The following is a 24,192-nucleotide window of genomic DNA, read 5'->3' as shown; positions in this document are numbered from 1 at the left end:
TGTTCTTAAACTTCATGCATTTTTAGTTTTTATCTGCTTGAGTTGTTCATTACCCTAAATGTTTCCTGCCATGGAGGCGCTCCTCCTCCTCCTTTTTTGTATTGGACAAACCACCTTGCAAGTTTTATTCCGGCCTTTCCTCTCCCAGACCTCCTGCAAGGATTGTTCTCCTATACAGGCAGTCAATCTGTGTGTTGCTCTTTCTACATCACGGCCCACTGTGGTGTGCAGGCAGAGGAGACCTTTCCAGGCCAGCTCTGTCCGTTAGCCTGGGCTGGGCCTGTACCTCTGTGTGGCTGGTTGACATGCTTCTTCCAGAGCCCTCTTGCTTTTGCCTCTTCTCAGAGCTCCATCCAAAACCCAGCCTTTGCACATCTCCCTTTCAATTTAAATAATTCTGTAGTGTTGATGTGCCTACCTTCCAAGTCACTGATTTTTAAGCACTCACCTTCCCTTAATAGCACATTGTCTTTTCCTTAGGCAGTTGGATACTATCAGGTCACATCAGGGATACTTTTTTAAAAACTTACCTAGATTTTACCCAAAGTTATTCCTAACTTTATAATTTTTTTTTATTTTTTATGTTTTACTGTCTGCTACCAAAAGTCACTGAGTAGTCTTCTTCACAAGTATCTTTAGGAACACTGTGTGGCATTCAACCCCAGAGAGGAGGAAGCTGGGCTGGTTCTGAGAGAGTAGCATGTTAAGGTCCCAGGATTGTGGAGGGGACAGCAGGACAAGGTTGGGGCACATGGCAGGGCTCTTGGCAGACCTCAGGATGAAGTGTCAGCTCAGAGTTCTTGTCCCTCTCAGCTTCCCTGATGAGGTGCTGTGGGCAATGGCTGCACCTGCTGCCCAGGGTCTAGCCAGCCCATGGTCCACATATCCACTGTGCCTGGGCCCTGTCTGGGTTTCTTGTCTTACATGGAGACAGCTTCCAGAGAGAAAAGCAGCATAATTTTAGGCACTTTGAGGTCTGTGGTCTATCTAACATACTGAGTAACCTTACTGGAGTGAGGTAGGCCATCAGATCCTTTATGCCATAAAGTTTATGGAATCATTTTATGAAAGTAAGGTGGGTGTAAGTTGTACATAAATAGAGAGATGGGTTTCATTCATTCTTAGTTTTTTACACAGGGGGCCAGTTCACTGTCCCTCAGACTGTTGGAGGACCACCACATACAGTGCTCCTCTCACTGACCACCAATGAAAGAGGTGCCCCTTCCAGAAGTGCGGCGGGGGCGGATAAATGGCCTCGGGGCTGCATGCGGCCAGTGGGCCGTAGTTTGGGGACGCCTGGCTAAGGCATTGTAGAAAGTGGCAGTTTGGGCACTATGGACCTTCCAAAGAAGGAATTCCTGCTTGCATATTAGTGTTAATTGAAGTTAACTCAATGCATCCCCTTCTCAAGAAATCATCCTATAGTTTCAAAATGAGCTAAGCAGCACTTCTAAAATCTAAGGACGTTTTGGGCTCTAGAGGAAATAGTGTTTTTGCCCTGGAAGGTTGAGAAAAAATAAACCAGTATGTGATGTGGAGGTGAGTGCTACTTAGAATCCCAGTACTGGAAGATAACCACTTGTAACAGACTGATAGTTGATCCAGAATTTTTTAAAAAAATGTAAATTCTATTAATTTATTATTATAATGCCACCATCATCAGGCACATCAGTTGCACATTCCTAATGGTCCCTGTGGAACTTGAGTACACAGATTCACTGTGCTCGGCTCTCAGCTTTTAGGTTGTGAAAACCTGTTTTTAGTTAAGTTTTATTTTAATTTATATATGAAATCCTTAAAGTGAAAATATGAAACTGAATTCACGAGAGTTTTACTTGTTTATGTCATTCCATTAGTGTTTCCTTTGTGTTCCCTGTTGGTTCTATTTTTTTTATTAAAAAACTTTTTTTTTTTTTACAGAGACAGAGTCAGAGAGAGGGATAGATAGGGACCAGACAGAGAGGAACGGAGAGAGAAACATCAATCATCAGTTTTTCGTTGCGACACCTTAGTTGTTCATTGATTGCTTTCTCATATGTGCCTTGACCATGGGTCTGAGCTGGTGAGCTTTGCTCAAACCAGATGAGCCTGCGCTCAAGCTGGTGACCTCAGGGTCTTGAACCTGGGTCCTCCCCATCCCAGTCCAACGCTTTATCCACTGCGCCACCACCTGGTCAGGCCCCTGTTGATTCTGAAGGGAAGGTGGAAAGTTTGAAGTTCCAAGGAATCTGCTAGATTGAGAATAGCTTTTCTGTCTGTTTACAGGTGGGGGAGGGGTTCCCACATCACATTTCTAGTAAAAGGGCAGAGTCTTGGGGGGGGATTCATGCTCCCTGGTTACAGGATTGCTTTCAGTGTGGCTCCGCCTGGGAGGGTTTTGGGAAGGTGTGGCCCATCCAGAAGAGCAGAACTGGGGCACGTTGGGTAGGACTGGAAAATACGTGGTTCACAGTGCTCGGCTTCTGGGCCTTGGAAGGTTGTCAGGGAAACAAGGTGAAGCTCAACTAGTGGCACTTTTGCTCTCTGTGTTTTCTCATGATCTAGAATCTTCTAGTTTTATGTTAAATTTAGCAGCATATTCTCAGACTTCAAAATAAGTGTGCAGACATTTCTAGCTTATTTCCTCCCCCATGGATCTAGCACCCCAGCACTGTCATAACCAGGCCCTCTTCATCACTGGTGGAGGGAGATCACCTCTGTTGGAAATATGGCTCTTGTGGTGTTCTCTGACCCTGTCCCTGTCACACACACAACACACCCTGTGCCTCACCGTGGTCCCTGCACACCGTGCACTCTGAGGCAACTCACCCAGAGACCAGGCAAATCTCGGACCAGAAGGACATATGACGAAGTTGGGACATGCCAGCCAGTTACTTCTAAAACAGCCATTCTCGGTTAGAGAGCTTTTCTTATTTTATGACAGCTTTATTGAGATATAATTCACATCATAAAACCTACCCCTTTAAAGTATACAGTTTTTAGTGGTTTTTAGTGTTCACAGAGCTACATGACCCTCATCCTTCAGTATTTTACTGCGCCAAAAAGAAGCCCTGTGCTTCTTGCCAGTCACTCTCCACTTCTGCCCCTCCCATTCCCTGGCAGCCACTGATCTACTGTGGAGTTGCCTCCTCTGGACGTTTATTTATTTACTTACTTTGCTGCTTTTATTTGTTTATTAAAATTGTTTTTTTACAGAGGAAGGGAGAGACACACAGATTCTTTGGTTCCTCCGAGTTGCGGGGACTAAACCCACAATCCTAGTCTGTCAAGGCAGCGCTCCAGCTAATCCTCGGCTTTTAGTTTTATTACTATTTATTTTAAGCTGAATTTACTCCCAGCCATAAGATTTTATTTTTTCAGTTTCTTCTGGGGTATTTTTTTCTTCTCTGCAGCCTCCTCTTCTGGTTTAGGAACATTCTGCTCTTCTTCAGTAGGATCCTCTCAGTGAGGCAGGGAGAGCTGTGTGCAGGTTCATCTGCCCACGAGCTGTAAGGTCTACGTCGCATCTTGGGAGCTTTGTTCATCCGGATGTGCTCAGTGACCAGAGAATCTGTGTCTACACCAGGGGTCGGGAACCTTTTTGGCTGAGAGAGCCATGAATGCCATATATTTTAAGATGTAATTCCATGAGAGCCATACAACGACCCGTGTACGTTAGGCATTATCCAATAAAAATTTGGTGTTGTCCCAGAGGACAGCTGTGATTGGCTCCAGCCACCCGCAACCATGATCATGAGTGGTAGGAAATGAATGGATTGTAATACATGAGAATGCTTTATATTTTTAACGGTTTTTTTTTTTTTTTTTAAAGATTTGTCTGCCAGCCAGATGCAGCCATCAAAAGAGCTGCATCTGGCTCGTGAGCCATAGGTTTTCCATTCCTGGTCTACACCCTTAAGTTCAACATCTGCATTTTTAGGCACATGCAGCAGCACTCTTTTTGGGCCACTGAACCTGTGTCCAGCCCCACTGTTTGGCCTGGCACACCTACCAACTCCACCATTGTCATGACTGAATGGTACACATTGCTGTTGTAAAGGGACATCCTTCAGGTCCTTGGTGGCTTTCGAATATGTGTACTTTTGATGGCCTCGGCAGTTTCACAGATGTTCTTGAAGTGAACACGGAGATTTGAACCTTTTGACTTGCATGTTTTTGTGGTGTTTTCTGGGTCAAGTGAATAGTGAACCATCTTCAGAGGTCACCTCTGACCATTTTCAGGAAGAGATGGACATTTTATGTAAGTGGGATTTTGTGACTTCTTGTGTCTAGCTTTCTAATTTTGTGTGTGTGTGTGAGAGATTCAGAGAGACAGATAAGGGCAGACAGAAAGGGAGAGAGATGAGAAGCATCAATTCTTTGTTGTGGCTCCTTAGTTCATTGATCTCATATGTGTCTTGACCCAGGGGGTTACAGTAGAGTGACTGACCCCTTGCTCAAGCCAGCGACCTTGGGCTTCAAGCCAGCTACCTTTGGACTCAAGCCATCGACCATGGGTCACATGTATCATCCCATGCTCAAGCCAGCATCGCCACACTCAAGCTGGTGAGCCCCTACTCAAGCTGTTGACCTTGGGGTTTCGAATCTGGGTCCTCTGCATCCCAGTCCAGCTCTCTATCCACTGTGCCACTGCCTGGCCAGGCTTGTGTCTAGCTTTTAAATGAACATGATGTTTCAGGGTTTGGCCAGTGCTGGCATGTGTCAGCACTTCATTCCTTTTCTTAGCCAAATGATATTCCATGTATAAATACACTTAGCACAATTAATCTGTTCATCAGGTGACGGACATTCAGGTGGCTTTCACCTTTTGGCCACTGTGAGGATTTGTGTACAAGTCTGTGTGTGGAGCTGTTTCCATTTCTCTCAGGTATATACCTGAGACTGGATTGCTGGTCACGTGGTAACCCTGTGCTGTGCATTTTGATGAAAACAGTGGTTACACTGTTGATACTCTTCCTCTCATTGTGTGAGGGCTCTACTTCTCCACATCCTCAGTAGCACTCGTTATTGTCTTTAGCCATCCTGGGACTGTGATGGGTTTGTTTTGCGTGTCTCTGATTACTGGTAATGTGAGCGTCTTTTCCTGTGTTCACTGACCATTTGTGTGTCTTCTTTGGAAAAGTTATCTATTCAGATTTTTTATCTATTTTTAAATTGGAGTATTTATTTTTTCAGTGTTGAGTTGTAAAGGTTTTTTTTTAATACACTCTGGATCTACATCTCTTATCAGATACATGGTTTGTACATACTTTTTCCCATTCTGTGGTTGTCTCTATTTTTGATTGGGTCCTTTTGATAACTCTTTTGAGACCGCCCTGGTCTCCCCTGTTGTGCTGTAGCCTTCTGCGTCCAGAGTCCTACTCTGGCTCTTCTCCTGTCTTAAACTCCAATGTCCCTCCTTTCCTCTGTCACCACTGCCTTCTACCTTTAGCATCTCACAAGCTGACACTTTGCTCTTTGGCCCTCCATGAGGCCGTCTGCCCATTTTCTCAGTTTCTCTTTCCCTAGCCAGTCTGGGGCCTCCTGGCAGGTCACCTTGACTGGCATCACTCTTCTCTTGCTCCGCCTTCCATCGCGCCTGTGCAGCAAAACCCTCTGCCCCAAGTTACTTCTACAGTTAGCGTCATATCGTCTCACACACAACTGAACAGATGGATACCACTACAAGAGTATTGTCTAAGGTAGAGAAGGATCTAAATGGAGAGAGGTACTTGTGTTCATGGATCAGAAGATGATTGTCATATAGATTTACTACACCTTAATCAAAATTCCAACAAGCTTGTTTTATTTCAGAAATTGAAAACTAATTTTATTTTTAAATTTTATCATCTTTTAAAATGTATTTATTGCTTTTTGATAGAGCAATGGAGACAGACAGAAGCATTAATCTGTTCCTATATGTGCCCTGACCAGGGATCAAACCCGCAACCTTAACATTTTTGGATGATGCTCTAATCAACTGAGCCATCCAGCCAAGGCTGAAAAACTGATTTTAAAATTCACCTGAAATTGCAAAGGACTTAGAATAGCAACAGAAATGTTCAAAAAGAAGAACAGAGTTGTAGGACTTAATGTTATCTAATTTCAAGACTCACTTTAAATTATAGTAATTAACTCAGGGTGGTACTGACATAAATGTCATGTAAATCAGTGGAGCAGAATAGAGTTCAGAAATGGACCTGCTGGTATGTGGTCAGTTATTTTTGCACAAGCCTCATAGTAACTTAAGTGGAGAAAGGGTCGTTTTTGCAGTTACTGTATAGCCAATGCAAAAATAAGACTAAATCTTTGTGACCTCGAGTTAGGCATAGATTTCTTAGTTAAGAGAATGAAAAACAAGTAGTGGAGTGGGAGGACATGTTTGCGCAACATATAGGTGGATGGGGACTAATATACAGAATGTGTAAGGATAGTCAATGAGAAGATTCTGCCCAGCTAAAACATGGAGGAAAGTTCTGAATAGATATTTTGCAGTGTTCAGTAAGCATACAAAGAGATGCTCTGCGTTGTTAGGGGATGCAAGTTACAACCACAATGAGATGCAGTCTGCCCACTAGAATGGGCCACAGAGGAGACTGATGATACTCAGTGTCGGGAGGTGTCAGCACCCACAGCTCTCAGACATGACTGGTGGGAAGTAGAATGGTCACTTTGAGAATAGCTTGGCACTTCTTACAGATTTCAACCTACACGCACATTATAACCCAGCAGGCCCACTCCAGGGCATTCACTCTGGAGAGATGAAATTATATGTTCCACTGAAACTTGAACCTGAGTGTTCCAGTGGTTTTATTCATTTTAGCCTCAGACGATCCAAGTTGTATGTCTGTAGGCTGATGAGTGGATAAGTACACTGTGGGTCTGTCATATAGTGACATGCTGATAGTAGTGAAAGGAACAGACTGCTCATCTTGCCATATGTATGAATCCCAAAAGCATTATCTTAAGTGAGAAGTCAAACACAAAGGAAATATCTAGGATTGCCTTTATGTAAACCCCTGGAAAAGGCAGAACTACAGTGATAGACAGAGGTTAGTGGTTGCCTGGGGCTGGGATGGGAGGGGCACAGGGGAACTTTGAGGTGATGGAACCATTCTATTTCATGACTGTAGTGGTGGTCACACTAACATGCATTTATCAGAACTCAGTGAATTGTGTGCTTAAAATTGATGGATTTTCTTGCATGTGAAATAATCTCAGTAACTGATTTACAAAATTATGTTCTCTGACTTGAACCAGGGTATTGGTATCAGCAGTTAATCCTTTTATTCTCCTTAATGCCCATCTTAAAAGTCGTTCGTCTCTTCAGACCTCTGTTGAGTTGCACATTGCTTTCAGTACAGAGCCTTGTATTTGAGGATGGGGAGGCCTTCCTTGGCTTCTCCGCCCCACTCCTTGCCCAATTTGCATTTTTTAATCATGCCCAGTTTGCCAGCCTGAGTCTAGCCTATCCTGACATTCTGAAGCTGTTGTCACTGTCTCCCTTCTCACCTGTGAATCTCCCAACAACTTAACCCCTGCACTGAATTGGTGCCATCACAGTGGCCTTTGTCTAGGGCTGCTGATGTCTCAGTTAACAGGTTTGAAGGTTGGCTTTCATTCACCTTGGGGCACTTGACACTGTCATCTGTCCTGCTCTCCTTACTCTGCCTTGCTCCTCAGACCCAGCATTGTTCTCTTCATCCCAAATCTTCCCCTTTCCTTGGCTTCCTCCCCTGGTTGTGTGTGCTTCACTAGGGTCCACCTGTACCTGCTGCGGTCTTCATGCTTTTTTTCTGTCACAGCTCATCTGCTCTTAAGGCTTCAACTACCACCTCTATGTTGACTCCCCAGTGTGCTTCTCCTGATGAGACCCTTCCCTGTGAACTGCAGGGTGCATCCCACTGTCCCAGGCAGCTCCAGTTGGGCACTCCACCTGCACATCAAATTGACATTTCTAACTTAGGAAGGTTATCTCTAAATGGGTTTATCCTCCTGTATTTTGTTCCTCCACTAGTGGTACCACTGTTCCTCTGATCTTCCAGGGAAGAAATTGGGAATGATCTTGGATTCTTCCTCTCCCTACAGCTAGTCTGGCTTTTCCTTACTCGAGCATCTTGTCCTCCCCAACCACCTGTGCTATCCCAGAAGCTGTGTACGGTCCCCTCGTGGTTTTCTGCCTTCCCGCCCGTCTTCCTGGTGTCTGACACTCAGGCTGACTTCATGTCTCCCTTGTTGACAGTCTTTATGGATTCCTTCATAGACAACAGGGATTTGGGTTTCCTGGATTTTTTTTTTAAATAAGTTGGGAGGACTACTTTTAATTGTTCTAAATAAGAGTATTAGAAGCAAAAGAGAACTTATTATCTACCATCATTTCATAGAAAGGGACATTTCAACACTAAAGAGGCACAATTTAAAAGATAAAACCAGAATATAGTCATCAAGTGTATAGTCTGTCTGCAGGTTTGAATGATGGCCCCACAACTTATCTGGCTGTCACCTCTGAGTGCCTTAGTAAGCTGCTCTGTCAGGTGGGGACATTCAGATTGTACCCCATGGTGGCTTTGTGAGGATGAAGGGAAGTGATGCATGTCGGGAGCCGTGCATGACACACAGCACTCAGAACTGTTAGAGTATACCCCCAGGAGGGAGCTCAGCCATGGGACACACAGCTCCAGCCACGTGTGGGCATCCCTGCAGGAGGTGCCCAGGCCCACCGCCTTCTGTTGGCCTGCTGGTGCTTCTTGCATGAATATTGTGATGAAAACCTCTTTTTGCTCAGTTTCAGTACATGTATACTTTAAATTTTCTGTGAAATATTTCAGTATATCTGCATAGCAGTTTTCATCTACAGGGCAATGATCACATTTAGCATTATTTATGATCAATTGCATTTTAGCAGCTTTTTCATAGCTTTATTTAGGCAAAAGTACAATATTGATGCTGATCATATCTCTGCAAGAATTTCAAAGGCATAACCATTTGTGGTTACCTAACAGCTGTAGGGTTTAAATGTTTTTCTCACTCTTGACTCTAGTAGAAAACACTGAGCCTCGGGGTGTGGTCAGTGATTTGATAGCTGGAGGGGCCCTTTGCACAGTTCCTTGGTCTGGTGGGCAGGGCTGACTTGAGGACCACCACCACTGAGGATGATGTGCATAGGGTCCTCGGGCCCTCTGGGAGCCTGTGAGTACTTTTTCTCCGACAGGAATGTGGGTGAGCCTCCCAGAGTCAGGATGCCGGGAGCTGCTGCACGCATTCCTGTGTCCCAGCTCTGTGCCATACCCGTGAGCGAATGGTGACCGATTTAGGTTTCTTGTCTCCTTCACTGAAATTGCCAAGTTTTAGAGTATTTGTAATCATCACACTTTGCTATTTTCTGAATAAGGATTGGGCTCTTCTGCTTTAGTAGTGACATTATGTGAAACTTGTTTGTATTCACTTGTATTTAAATGAGTGGCCAAGAGTTAGTTTGGGAACAATGGTACCAGTAGTCTCAGAGTCATAGTTTTGCGTGGTATTTTCAATTAGCGTGCAAACTCCCACAGGGATTGAGTGGCCGAGTGGATTTTAGAGATCAGACAGATGTACTGCACAGAATCAGCACAGGGAAGACTGCTAGTGGGAGGGATAGCCATGCTTTGGGATTCTATGCGGTCCTTATTGTTGTCTCATACTTTTATATTGAGTAGATAGTCTTGAGATGATAAGGTAAGACATGAAACACCATGGCGCTTGCAGAAGTGTGTATGATGTACACATAACATTTATGTGAAGTTTGGTTGCAGCGGGGAGAGATCATCAAGGGTTTTTGTTGTTGTTCTTGTCTTTTTCACTTACTCAAAATCTATTTCAGACTAATCAAAATGGTAGTACTGCAATTTCTTACAATATATAAATACTTCATATAAAACTTTCTGAAAACGTAAAAACTATTACCTAATCCCTAACAGCTCACTACAGGATTTGAACAAAATACCAATGAACTTTGATGTAATCACGAGGACATAATTAACAGTAAAACAGTTGATATATAACTACAGTACTATTCAAACAGAACAAACACAAATCTTTTTATATACTTTGCATGTTTAATTTTAACATTGCTTCATTCTTTAAGTCTTTGGGTTTCTAACATTGTTACATTTTCTAAAGTGCTTTATAAAGAAAATATTTTAAGTCACGGACTGTATTGTCTGCTGTATATTAATATGCTATAAAGTAAAACAGTCCAACTAAAACCACCCATTTTTCATACTCCAACATGTGTTGTAGACAACTTTCAAAAGGCACTTTATAAATATTTTTATTAAAGTCAGGTCTCTAATTCATTTAATGCAGATTGGAGGGAAAATGATCCGTAATGAATTGCCATCACCTGTGAAGTCACCGCCTGCACTCCTCGGCTCTCACACACAGTCTGTGAGCAGTGATGTAGCTTGCTTGTACAGGGGCATACTTTGTGCCGTTAGTTTCCTAAATATTCAAGCATTTCAAACTTCTGCCAATATAAAGAGAAAAGATTTTAGTGGCCAAAAATTATACATATTCTATAGAGGAAAAACACAAAGAATTAGGATTATTTGAAAAATAAGTAAAACATTATTACCTTTTCTTAGGTTACAAGCACTGTTTAGTCTGACATTAAATTGTATGTATACACACATCTATACCAGAGTTTAATTGGATCTTAAGTAGTTTCCTGGGTGTGTGTGGGGACAGTAGATAACTTTTTTTTTTTCTTATTTTCCAAGTGAGAGGATGGGAGATAGACAGACTCCTGCATGTGCCCCAACTGGGATCCACCTGACCATCCCTGTCTGGGGCTAATTCTCTGCCCATCTGGGTCCATGCTTGCAACTGAGCTATTTTTAGCACCTGAGGTAGAGGCTCCACAGAGCCATCCTCAGCACCCGGGAGCCTGTGCACTCGAACCAATCTATTGGCTGCAAGGGGGGTAGGGAAGAGAGAGAGAGAGAGGGAGAGGAAGAGGAAGAGAGGAGGGGGAGGGGTGGTGAAGTAGATGGTCGCTTCTCCGCTGTGCCCTGACTGGGAATTGAACCTGGGACATCCACACGCCAGGCCAACACTCTACCACTGAGCAAACTGGCCAGGGCCAGTAACTTTTTTATTAAGAAACTGGTGTTCATCTAAATCATGTGGCAGACCTGATGCTGACATTCTTTTTCTAAAGATGTAACACAGATGTGCTTGCTGGTCCCTGTTCATAGAGTGACAGGCGTAGGACAATGCTGACAGGTCTAGACTCCTGTCAGTGCACAGGTGTAAAGTTTAAAGGAGAAAAGAACTGAAGTAAAAAACAATTTTGAACGAGATTCTATTATTTACAAGAGGGGAAAATTATTTTCTAACATAAAAATATATCACAGATTTGAAAAACACTCCATTTCTTTGTTGTAAAAAAAGTGTTCTGAATGAAGTTTTAGAATGGGGTCTATAATATAATGGACATAATACAGAGGTTTGACTTCATCACAGAAGTGAAGAATGAAAACAAAATTTCACCCGTCTTCCTGTCTATAGTACAATATGTTAATGCATGATATAACAAAAATGTAGCAGTTGTGTTTTCTCCATAATCTATAATAAACCACCAGGTCTGTTGAATGTATTTCCTCCTGTGTGCCAGCACAGCCTGTAGATGTGCAGACCTGGGCGTTCCCTGGGGGAGTGAGCCTCACCTCTGATAGAGGACCTGCCGTTTTATTAGAGACATTTCCTTTTCATCATGTAAAAATTGAGAGCCTGACAGATGATCTTTCTAGTGGTTTATTTTTGAAAGCTTTGGAGAGTTTTTAATCAGCATATCACTTGAAAGAGAATCTTGGATTTTAATTGAGTTCTTTGCCACTGTGGCATGGTGTGTATAATTTCATTGAAATATAATAGGGTAACTACTTTGTACTATTTAAATGAATTTACAGCTATAGAAATATATTTGATTTTTAAAACATAACCAAGGTAAGACTATGGAATTATAAGCAGTAAAATACTGGGCAATAGAGAATAAAATTTGATTTTTTTTTTCCCCTGTATTTTTCTGAAGCCAGAAATGGGAGAGACAGACAGACTCCCGCATGCGCCCGACCGGGATCCACCCGGCACGCCCACCAGGGGGTGACGCTCTGCCCACCAGTGGGCGATGCTCTGCCCCTCCGGGGCGTCGCTTTGTTGCTACTAGAGCCACTCTAGCGCCTGGGGCAGAGGCCGAGGAGCCATCCCCAGCGCCCAGGCCATCTTTGCTCCAATGGAGCCTTGGCTGCGGGAGGGGAAGAGAGAGACAGAGAGGAAGGAGAGGGGGAGGGGTGGAGAAGCAGATGGGCGCTTCTCCTGTGTGCGCTGGCTGGGAATTGAACCCGGGACTTCTGCACGCCAGGCCGACGCTCTACCACTGAGCCAACCAGCCAGGGCCCTACTTACACCTTTCCCTGAAAACCCATAGATAGGTAAATTTTAGATCTAATTTTCTTTATTTAAGGGTTTGGGTAGGAATTTGTCCCAAGATAGTATATGGCTTTGGTACTATAGGATGTATAGGAATAATAACCTCATTTAATTCTCTTATTTAATTATCTTAAGTGCTTCTTTTAAAAGCAAGGTTGCTGCTGCTACTACCTGAGGCAGGGAGGCCAGCCTTGAGCCACTGTATCTAGCTCTTTTGAAAAACAGCCTACAGGCCTTTTGGTGTGTCCCAAGGCTTGAATCAAGACCCCTAATGCTATTTCCTGTTTTTTAGTAATATATAATTGGAAGGGCTCTTTTAAATTTGGTAAGCTTCGGGCTGGTGTCTGTGTAAGAGCTCCTTTTAAGTTGTTCGAAACCTTCGCTGTTCCCCTGTGCAGTATATATATGCTAGGTGGCCCTTTTGATCGCTCTCCTTTAAAGTTTTATAGAGGGGTCCAGCCTTTTTCCTGTATCCTAAAACTCATACTCGGTAATATCTTGTTCATCTCAAGAATGCTTGGAGCTGTTTCTGTCTTGTGGGCTCAGGAAGGCCAAAAATGGCCTGTATTCTATTTGAGGTAATGTTCTTTTTTAGGAGATAATGTAAGGCTTAAGTATTCTACTTTTTGTTGTAATACTTGTGCCTTATTCTTAGATATTATATATCCCCTATCTGCTAGGATATTCAGGATCTATATTACATGTCTGTGTCCTAGCTCCTCTGTAGGAGAACAGATAAGTAAGTCATCTACATATGTATTAAATTATTTGACTGCCCTCTCAAGTGATAGGTCCCTTAAGGCCTCTGCTAATGCTTGTTTAAATAAATGTGGACTATCTCTGAATCCCTGAGGAGGACAGTCCAGGTTAGTTGTTGCTTGTGTTCCTGTGAGTCCATCCATTCCAAAGCAAATAAAAATTACTAAGCTGGGTATAGTGCAATGCAGAGGAAGTCATCCTTTAAGTCTAGTACACAGAACCATTGGGTTTGGGTAGAAATTTGTCCCAAGATAGTATATGGCTTTGGTACTATAGGATGTATAGGAATAATAACCTCATTTAATTCTCTTAAATCTTGAACTAATTTATAGATTCCATCCTTTTTCTTAATATGTAAGATAGGAGTATTATCAGGAGAACTGTAAGATACTAGTCACCCATGATCAAAGAATGTAGTAATCATTTTCTCTAGCCCGTCCTTGGCCTCAAACTTTATGTGATACTGTCTTCTATTAGGAAAATTGGTTGGATCCTTTTAATTTGATCATAACTGGTTTGCCTTTAAGAACCTGGCCAGGAATTTCTGTTGTCCAAACTTGAGAGTTAAGTTCTTGTTCCTCATTTATATTAGTTTTAGTTGTTCCTCTTTTAATGAATAATGCCATAATAGGGACAGGTTTCTCTTTGCCTAACAATGGGGTGGGGCCCTCTCCCATAACTAAAAATCCTCAGAGGCAGTATAGGAGTGTAGTAAGTAAGATGCTTTGTCTAGGGTGTGCTGTCCACTCCCTGTATGACAGTGTGATCAGAAGAGAGGGTCCTCGAAAGGAGGTTAACACAGACAAGACGGCTTCATGTCTAGAAGAAAATTAATGGGCCTTCCTGCCACTTCAAGGGTTACCCTTCACTCCATCCCTTCCATGAAGATGCTCCTAGCAGGAGTCATCAGGAGTGTAGGGCCCCATCAGTTCAGGGTTCTGGCACTGGGGGTGCTGATCCAGGGTCCTTTCATCCCTTGAGGCAGTCCCTCCTCCAGTGGCCAGACTTTTGGCATAAGGGGCACAGTGTTCTGGGAGGCTTTGTCCCAAAACATTCTCTCTTCCAGTGTCCAGACTTTCTGTATTGGTGACAATTGCCAGAGCCAGTGCCCTTGGGTTTTCCTTTTTGTGGACCTAGAGGCCATTGCCCCTGCAGGGCACTTGTTAATTGGGCTTGCCCTCTCCTTATCGTCTTGATCTCTATGATAGAATACACTGGGGAAGCTGCCCTTAGTATAGTCTCTATAGGAGTCACCGGTCTCATTCCTAATTTTTGTAGTTTCCTTCTAAGACCTGGGGCCAACTGAGTCATGAATTTGTCTTTTTTTTTTTTTTTTTCATTTTTCTGAAGCTGGAAACAGGGAGAGACAGTCTGACAGACTTCTGCATGCGCCTGACCAGGATCCACCCGGCACGCCCACCAGGGGCGATGCTCTGCCCACCACGGGGCGATGCTCTGCCCATCCTGGGCGTCGCCATGTTGCGACCAGAGCCACTCTAGCGCCTGAGGCAGAGGCCACAGAGCCATCCCCAGCGCCCGGGCCATCTTTGCTCCAATGGAGCCTTGGCTGCGGGAGGGGAAGAGAGAGACAGAGAGGAAAGTGCGGCGGAGGGGTGGAGAAGCAAATGGGCGCTTCTCCTGTGTGCCCTGGCCGGGAATCGAACCCGGGTCCTCCGCACGCTAGGCCGACGCTCTACCGCTGAGCCAACCAGCCAGGGCGAATTTGTCTTTTAGTACTATTTTTTCTATATAGGATCCTCAGGATCTAGGTTAGTGTGCTAGATTTTAGCCTGCTTTCTAAAAAGGCTGTCGAATTTTCCTGAAGCCCTTGGTCAGTGGCTGCTCGCTTATTATAATTAACTTTTTTTTTTTTTAAAGTATTTTTTTACTCCCGCAAGAGACGGAAAAGCATATGGTTCCTTGAACATTTTCCATCTCCTGTATGGGGCACTGCCTCAGTTTCTGGGGGGCAATTATCATTTTGCAGGTGTAACTCATCAGCATAAGCTCTTGCCTTCCCCTCATGCTTGCACTTTCAGGAGTTGTGACAGCCTCCTGGAGGACTAGGTTAGCATCCTCCCAGGTCAGATCAAAGGTTAAGGTAAATTTTCTCCATTCATCTGTAAATTTACTGGGACCATTTGTAAAGTTACCTAATGGGTCTTTAATGCTTATTAGGTCCTGTATGGTGAAGGGGACCTGGACTCTTAATATCCCAGATGATCCTGAGCTTCCCTTAGGGCATTGGTCTGCAAACTCATTAGTCAGCAGAGCCAGATGTCAACAGTACAACTATTGAAATTTCTTTTGAGGGCCAGATTTTTTAAACTTAAACTATATAGGTAGGTACATTGTTATTAACTTAATTAGGGTATTCCTAAGCTGGCCAAAGAGCCGATGTGGCTCGGAGCCAGGGTTTGCTGACCATTGCCTTAGGGGAAAGAGCTGAGGGGCTGCTACTCTAGGCGGGGAGGTGTGTGTGTGTGTGTGTGTGTCTATATTCTATATTATTTTTAGGCTTAGTTGCCCTATCCTTTCCAGGTCGGCAGACTTAGTATATGGTGGTGCTGGCCGCAGGGCCGAGGGGCTGTCAGATGCTACGGCACAGTAGCTGGAGGCATAGGATTTTTTCTGTATCCCTAGGGTTAGGTTCTTTTTAGTTCATAATGGCTAAGAGGGCAGGATCTATTTATTTTTATTTATTTTTTTCCTTTATTATCAATTTTAATGGGTGACATTGATTAATTAGGGTACATAGATTCAGAGAATATATCTCCAGGTTATTTTGACATTTGATTATGTTGTATACCCATCATCCAAAGTCAAATTATCTTCCATCACCTTCTATCTGGTTTTCTTTGGAGAGCAGGATCTATTTTATAATTTTTATATAACCCAGGATTATTCCTTAGTGCCATAAAGGCCTGTGCATATGGTACCTTAGTCCATTTTCCTTGTCTCCTACAAAAGAGATCTAGCTGTAAGATAGTGTTATAATTTAGACTACCATTTTTAGGCCAAGAGCCCCCATCTTCTAATTTATATTGAGGCCATGCTGTATTACAGAAGAATATTAATCACTTTTTCTTTAGAGTTTGTGGGTCAAATTTATTCCCATTTTTAAGGATGCATCCCACAGGCATATCTCGTGGTTTAAACCTTGATTTCCCACCTGAAAAAGAATAGAGGAGATCATAGGAAAGACTAGGCATCCCCTCTTTTTCTCCCCATGTTTTATATACTGTCTAGAGAGGGTGGCCCCTCTCAGACCATGTGGAGAAAGCATCCCCTTTCAGATATGGGTTTCCATAATTAGCTAGCCGTACTGTAGAACCCAGCACTTTGTGGGCTCCCCTTATGTCTTATTTTTTTCTTCTTTTTTTTAGGTGAGAGAAGGGGAGATAGTGAGGCAGACTTTGCATGTGCCCTGACAGGGATCCAATCAGCAACCCCTGTCTTGGGCTGATGCTTGAGTACCAAGCTATTTTTAGCACCTGAGGCCAACACTTGGACCAACCTAGCTATCCTCAGCACCCAGGGCCAACACTCGAACCATTGAGCCACTGGCTGTGAGAGGGGAAGGGAGAGAAAAGGGGGAGAGAGAGGAGAAGAGAAGCAAATGGTTGCTTCTCATATGTGCTCTGACTGGGGATTGAACCTGGGACTTCTGCATGCCAGGCTGATGCTCCATCTACTGAGCCAACTGGCCAGGGCCACACCTCTATTCTTATACTGGAAATCTACCTCCTTTACCCTTATCTTCAACTTTCCTATGGAGGGCCTTTAAAAGGAATTTTAACTCCTTCAGGGTGTAACCCAGTCTCAAGCAAACACTAGCACCACTAATAGTTAATTTTGGTTTCTTGCCACATTCCTTATTGAAATAACAATTTTAATCATTTTATTCTCACTAATTAGTATAGGGAGGTAACTACCTGTGTTTCCTGTATTATCTTTAAATTAGTTTAGTTTTGTGGAGGTTTCCTTTAAAATTACTATTTTCTAATTAGTTTACTATAAATCTTCCTGGCCCTGGCTTCTCTGTACCTAGGCTGAGCTGCATGCATGAGGCTAGCAGGCTTCAGCTTCCTGGCCTTTAATGCCTGCCCTTAATGCCCCTTCAGAGGAAGCTGCTGGGGCTGTTGCTAGGCAACAATGTAAAGCTGCTTAAAGTTGGGGCTGAGGGAGATTGTGGATTTAAATTTGAAACTATTTGAAGTATGAGAAAAAAGGAACCAGAAAACTCATACTAGCAGTAACAGAGGAACAAGAGGGGAAACCTGCTAGCACCTGCCCCTGCTCAGGGACAGGGGGAAATTCTTAATTCTTACTGCAAGCTATTGCTCCTTTGGCCTACATTGTGTGTCAAGAAATGTTGTCTGTTAATGGTTCTGCCAAAGTTGGCCTGATAGTGCAGATACAGGCAAACTAAACGGGGAGTGTCCTAACCCAAACTTAGGTAATATCTCAGAAATATCTGAGGTTCCTGTCAGGGCTCCTCTCTGCAGCCTGACCAGACGCAACAAGACCCCCTACAAGTGCAGATAAAGCTGCCAAAAGCCAAGCTGGGAGGAGAGGTGCAGCATTTCAGTGACTGATTTATAGCTTAAACTTATCTCTTTGGAGGTCATGTTCACAGACAGAGAGACTAAGGATTTAGTGTGATGGATCTGATGTGCTGCTTGTGATTGGGGCTTCCAGAGGCTATTATCCTTCTGGTCATCCCTTTCTCTCGTACGTGTCTCAGTTTCTCCCAAATGTCTAAAACATCTGGGAGGGCTTGGAGTGCTGGATGATCAGTCCTTATGTGTATGTCCCCAGATGACCCAAAGTAATTAATTGTAAGTAAAATGGAAGTCCATATGAAGCCCCTACACGTCTTGGGAATACTCCCAGACACCTCTGCTAGGTTCTCACTCATGTGAAAATGTCTAGAACCTCAACTAGAGGGAGGAAGTGCCTCTTCAGTCTTTGGAGCCTGACCAAACTCTAGCCCTCATAAAATAATATTATTTCCATCAGTGAACACAATTCTGTATGTAAAGTCCAATTAAATTGCTATAGTTCACCTCTCTGGTTATGTACAGAAAAGCAACAGACAGAAGCAAAAAAGTCCCTGGAAGGGATTAAATGCACTGTCATCCGAGTCACGGCACCAGAGAGCCGTCACCAGAGAAAACCCAAGTCCAGTGGGGCTTCTCCCTCCTTGGTTCTTGTCACGCCTGTGAGAAAGAATTCAGGCGAAAGACACAGTGCAGTGTTCAAGCAAAGCAAGCAGTTTATTAAGCAAAACTAGACAACTTGGCACAAGCAGGCAACTTCAGCTAGTCTGAGCACCCAGTCTGTTGGGGTCTTAGAAGTTATGTACTCTTAGCTTCAAGGCTGTTTTCCTGATAGCAGGGCTAGTAGACAGGGTTTCAAGCCTCCCCTTCCTGATCATGGGACTAGCGTACAGGGTTTCAAGGCCATCTGGATATCTGGTGATTTTATTTGGGTAGGTCTGACTCCCACCTTCAGTGGGTAAGATAAACTTCTTTTTTTCTTCCATCTCCTTTTCCTGCCCTGGTAACTGTCTATCCTGCCTAATAAAAACTTTAATAGCCTGACCAGGCGGTGGCACAGTGGATAGAGCGTCGGACTGGGATGCAGAAGGACCCAGTTTCGAGACCCCGAGGTCGCCAGCTTGAGCACGGGCTCATCTGGCTTGAGTTAAAAGCTCACCAGCTTAGACCCAAGGTCGCTGGCTCGAGCAAGGGGGTCACTCAGGCTGCTGAAGGCCCACGGTCAAGGCACATATGAGAAAGCAATCGATGAACAACTAAGGTGTCACAACAAAAAACTAATGATTGATGCTTCTCATCTCTCTCTGCCTGTCCCTGTCTGTCCCTCTCTCTGACTCTTTCTCTGTCTCTGTAAGAAAAAAAAAACTTTAATAAATTGGATGTTGTAAACTTAAATGTACCAGGAATCTTACTACCAAATGGAATTCTGTGGCCAGCTGTTCTGGTAAAATTCAGTGGCATCTTAATTTTAGAAGTTATTTCATATGCTCTTTCTGTAAGTTCAAGCCTGCCATGTGCAGGGAAACCCTCCAAGTGTGCCCTGTGGGCATGCATGCGTCCTCCAGCTGTCCTGTCGTGGTGTGGATGGAGTGGAGTGGAGTCGCTATGCAATCACAACTGGACTCTGCCCTGAGTGTTTGGAATACTGGAGTTCACCCTGAGCTACTGGGAGGCTGTATTAGGAATGGAGCAAGGAGGGCGGAGGTAGGTGGGTATAAGGAAGAAATCCAGGCTATGGGGAAATTAAAAAGGGCGCAGACTTATGATGGTCTTAATTAGCCACTCAGAAGGATTTGGGGGCCATTTAATTATAGGATCTGATCACTTCAAGGATCTTTTAGCCACAGTGTTGTGGGGAGTGGGTAGTGAAGACAAGGATATTCGCAGGAACAGAAGCGACACACTGCCAGTTTTACTTGAGGTGGGTGGTGCAGTGAGTGGCTCCCCTTTGGTCTATGGCAGGGGTCTCAAACTTGCGGCCCGCCGAACAATTTTGTGCGGCCCGCAGACTAATCCACGAAGTTCAAAATATTTTGGATAAAATTAAGTAAGCCTAGGGGCCTACTTGTATTTTTCATTTCTCTAGCATCCTAGCTAGATATTAGCTTAGTTAACAGCAGTTGTGATGCGAACTACAGTTTCTGGTCGTTTTGTGACACTGAGTAAACTGCATGTACGATTGTGCTTGTTGTACTGATTTTTTTTTGTTTTCAACTGCAGTGAGAAAAGTGTTGTGTAACAGTTGCCTTTTGTAGACCTAGTGCGGCCCGCCCAACGGCTGTGATCTTGCTCTACGGCCCACATGCTGAGTTGAGTTGAGACCCCTGAGTGTCCTGGTGTCAGGGTGCCCACCTTTCGGAGAGGCAGCTTGCCTCACCCAACAGCTCTTCTCCCCTAGGGGGAAGCCTTTTCATAATTTGGGTTTTTTTATAGTCAACAAATTCTGTTCTTACCATGTTAATTGTCATTTATTTGTTCTGTATATAAAATCCTTCTAAAATGGCCAGTTTTTCTAGTGTCTTATACAACACAATTGGGTAATCCTAGGCTTTTAGTGTGACACTAGCCCCCAACTGCAGATAGAGAGCCTCAGGCACACCTGTCCTTATCCCTGTGGTGAGCGCTCACTGAGGTGAAAAAGCCACATTCTGCTGAGTGCAGGACACACAAGGTTTCTGGCCTGACCCCAGCCCTGAGGTGGGTCTTACCACTTCCTTGCTTAGACTTCCTTGCTTTCCAGACAGGCTGGAACGCGCTGTTGAGAGGCGTCCTCACCATTGTTGCAGGTGTATACCAGAGGTTTTTCATTGTTACATTGTGGGGGGGATTTGGGTTTCTAGGAATGCGTTGCTCATCTACATTCACAGTCATTGCAGTGTCTCTGTAGTCTTGTTATGTGGGATTTACCTTTCTAGGAGAGGAGAGCTGCTTCTCAAATATGGGAAAACATTGTTTCAAGAGGAAATTGAATATACTCTTGTGGGTCTGAAAATTTGCACGATAATAACTTAAAAGTGTAAATGTCTATTTTTCCAGAACTTTTTTTCTATTCCATTAGGTCAGGATGATTTTTTTCTAATTTTCTTGGTGGTATTTTTTTTGTTTTGTTTTTTTGCTTTTTCTGTTTGTTTGTTTTAGTTTTAGTTTTTGGTGTTTCAAAACAATATATATTTATTATCTTACAGTTCTAGAAGTCATAAATCCAGAATGGGTCTCACTGAGCTAAAATCAAGATGCAGGTCCACAATTCTTAGGAAGCTCAGGGAGGGCGTTTTCTGCCTTCCTACTTTCTAGAGGCCACCGCACACTGTAGCCCCTCCTTCACGGTCAAAGCAAGTAGCGGCTGGTGGAGTCCTCCTCACACTTCATCTCTGAAACCAGCTTTTCACTTCCTTTGCAACGTTGAAGGACCTGTGATGACAGTGAGCCCATCTGAGTAATTCAGGGTGACAGGCTTGGTCCGAGGTCAGGTGGCTGCCACGGGACATAGTACACTGAGGGGGTGAGGCAGGGATGCACAGCTATTGTCTTGCCCCCTCTTTCTCTTTTTTCCCTTTCTTTTATTTAGTTGAGAGGAGGGGAGATAGTGAGGCAGATTTCCTGCATGAGCCCTGACCAGGATCCACCCTGCAGCACCTGTCTGAAGCTGATGCTGGAATCAACGGAGCTATCCTTAGTGCCTGGGGCCAAGCTCAAACCAGTTGAGCCACTGGCTGTGGGAAGGGAAGAGGGAGAGGGAGTGGGAGTAAGCAGATAGTCACTTCTCCTGGGTGCCCTGACAGGGAATCGAACCTGGGACGTCTGTATATGCTGGGCTGACTCTATCCACTGAGATACTGGCCAGGGCCAACTTGCCCTCTTTTTTATCTTTATGCTCTTCATGATGAAATACCTTATTTTGTGCTATCATTCAGTTTTTTTAAATTGCTGGAAACAAAGTTTTAGTACCTGATTTATCTTGGTTTCTAAGAACACAGGGTATAGCTATAATTATATCTCTGTTTACTTACTATTTCCTGCTATCATGTTCCTCAGAGGGAGGGGATGTCAGTTTCCTCCCTTGTGTTTCTACAGTATACTCAGGTGCCTGGTTGTGTTGCCCGAGACAGCCTCCTGCTGGCTTGCGTTGAAAGAAAGGATACATTTGTGGCCCACGGCATCTCCATGGCTTTGCGCTGTCTGTTGTAGGGCAACAGTCTTGGGTTTGGAACTGATTTTGAGCAGGTTGCAGACCTGGTCTCAGAAGTTATGAAAGGCTGTCAGATGCTTCTGGACCTAGCCGGGCTGTACTTGAACAACTGAAAGGCAGATCCAGGGCTTGGACCATAGAATACAAAAGTCTTGGGGCCAAGATCTCACAGATGGGTCATAATTGGACCCTTCAAACGAAACACCACCTGGAGTTTCTGGGCCCTGAGTTTGGAATTAGGATGTTGACGTGTGTGCTTGTTTTCTTAGGTCCGGGCCCACCAGCTGGTCTTGCCGCCATGTGATGTGGTGATCAAAGCTGTAGCTGACTACGTCCGCAACATCCAGGACACCTCGGACTTGGACGCCATAGCTAAAGATGTTTTCCAGCATTCTCAGGTAGAAATGCAGGCTTCTGGGTTACACTTTGTATAGTGGTGTGCGCCTGGTTTGGAAAGGGCTTGAGAGGAACATGGTGGCTGGCTATGTCCAGGAGTGTTTGCCTGACTGTCAGGCCTCTGTGTTGACTGAGAGAGCCAGCACCTTGTCTCACCCCTTCCTCCTCTACTCTGACTTGCAAGGAGGAGCATTTGAGGGAGATGAGTGGTGAGGTCTCTGTTGCTGCTAGAGTCTAGAGTCTCCATCATGACTTGATAGGATTTCTGCTAAGAAGACAGGTATATCTCGTGGGTCAAGTGAACTTGCGAATCTCTGACTTGTCCTTCCCTGCAGTGATGGTCAGGGGTTTCTTCCATTTGTGGAAGTAAGGAATTGAGGGGTTAGGGTTAGTAAAAGGAGTGAAGTTTGTGTGACTTCCTGTCTGCTCCCTGAAGAGCTAAATAGTTGCTCCACTTGCTGGACATGGAAAGTAAAACATCTGGTAGCACTCAAGGAGAATTAGAGAAGTTGAGGGCTACAGCCCAGAACCCAGGTCTTCTACTGCTGTTTCAGAGTCTGTGTTAATTGCCTTGCTTTCTTCATTTTCCTTGAAGAATTTAATGTCATTCTAAACTCTTATCTAGTTTGAAAGGCTACAGATTATTTATCCATGTACTGAATTATGAAAAATATGTTGACGCACATGACCAGTGGCATGCTAATTTACGAAGGTTTTCCTGTTTGTTTCAGTCTAGAACAGATGACAAGGTTATTCGATTTAAGAGGGCAATTGGATATTACTCAGCGACTAGTAAGCCTGTGGCATTTCACCCACCACATTACTTAGGTAAGTAGATCCAGGCCTCTGTGATGGGTGTGTGGGCCATACAGTAACCAAGGAGACTTAAATATTTATCTTGTAGGCTTCTGTTGAGAGGAGGTTTCTGCAGTTATAACAAATAAGTGTAGCTGAACTTCCTGGGAAGACTCAGTAGGAATTTCTGAAAGCACTGACGCCAAGAGGGACTTATGAAAGTGGAGGGAAAAAGGAGGGCTGTGAGGACCTAGGTTGTAGGTGGGGTGATGCTGAAGGCCGTGTGTGCCCGAGGTGTCCTCTTGCAGAGTGCACTGAGGGCGTAGAATACCCTCCAGTCGCACACGTGTCTTCATGAGAGCATGGATGTGTGTCTCCTTCCTTGTTGCTTTTATTTATTTTTTTATCTGCAAAAGACTAAATTTAATTCAGAGGTTTGAAATTGGGGAATAAAAACAATTATAAGCTGTTTGCAGGAGGCCTACTTGGTAGTGCCGATCTTCTGGGAGGTTGTGAAGTACTAGCTTTCTTTCAGAGACTGGCTGCCTTTCTGGGGGTGCAGAGCAGTGAAGCTACAGAAATCCTGCTGCCTGTGATTCCAGCATTTGCACTTCATGGATGAGAGACAGCACACTCCTGAGACTGTCAGAGGAATTAGACTTTTTACTGGTTTCAGAAGATTAATCCCAGGGTTGGAAATGTCCCTGCTACTTGTCCTTTATGTTTGTTTGCTTGCTGAAGCACAATGCTGCTGTGTGCTGTGTATATGGGGCAAAGATGAAAGGCAGTGCTGGCTGCTGATGGCTGTCTCTACAGGTTGATGATGGATAAGGACCAAGAAGGGTGGGGGCACTGGTGCAGGCCATATCCTCTGTGGACTGAGCCCCATGTTGAGACTGTGGTTGTCACAGGGGCCTTCCTTGTAGGACAGGGTGCTAACTTCTGTGTGCTCCTGCTATTGCCCTCGCCACCAGCACTACCACCACCATTCATTTTCTTACCAACAGCCAGAGTACTGTTTCAAAATGTGTCAGTTCATGCCAT

General features: G+C 44.2%; 1 protein-coding gene across 2 annotated transcripts in view; it reads left to right on the top strand.

Annotated features, from left to right (window-relative positions):
- The window catches only part of FAM120A (family with sequence similarity 120 member A), a 126,134-nt gene that overhangs the window by 30,276 nt on the left and 71,666 nt on the right, over positions 1-24,192 (top strand). For both annotated transcript variants that reach the window (XM_066257437.1, XM_066257438.1), the window contains exons 4-5: positions 22,227-22,355; positions 23,085-23,181. In XM_066257437.1, the coding sequence (XP_066113534.1) occupies positions 22,227-22,355; positions 23,085-23,181 (226 nt within the window). The remainder of the gene's footprint in view (positions 1-22,226; positions 22,356-23,084; positions 23,182-24,192) is intronic.

This window comes from Saccopteryx bilineata, chromosome 2 (genome assembly GCF_036850765.1).
Source record: "Saccopteryx bilineata isolate mSacBil1 chromosome 2, mSacBil1_pri_phased_curated, whole genome shotgun sequence".
Taxonomy (NCBI): Eukaryota; Metazoa; Chordata; class Mammalia; order Chiroptera; family Emballonuridae; genus Saccopteryx; species Saccopteryx bilineata.
This window is presented reverse-complemented; position numbering and strand designations above follow the sequence as displayed.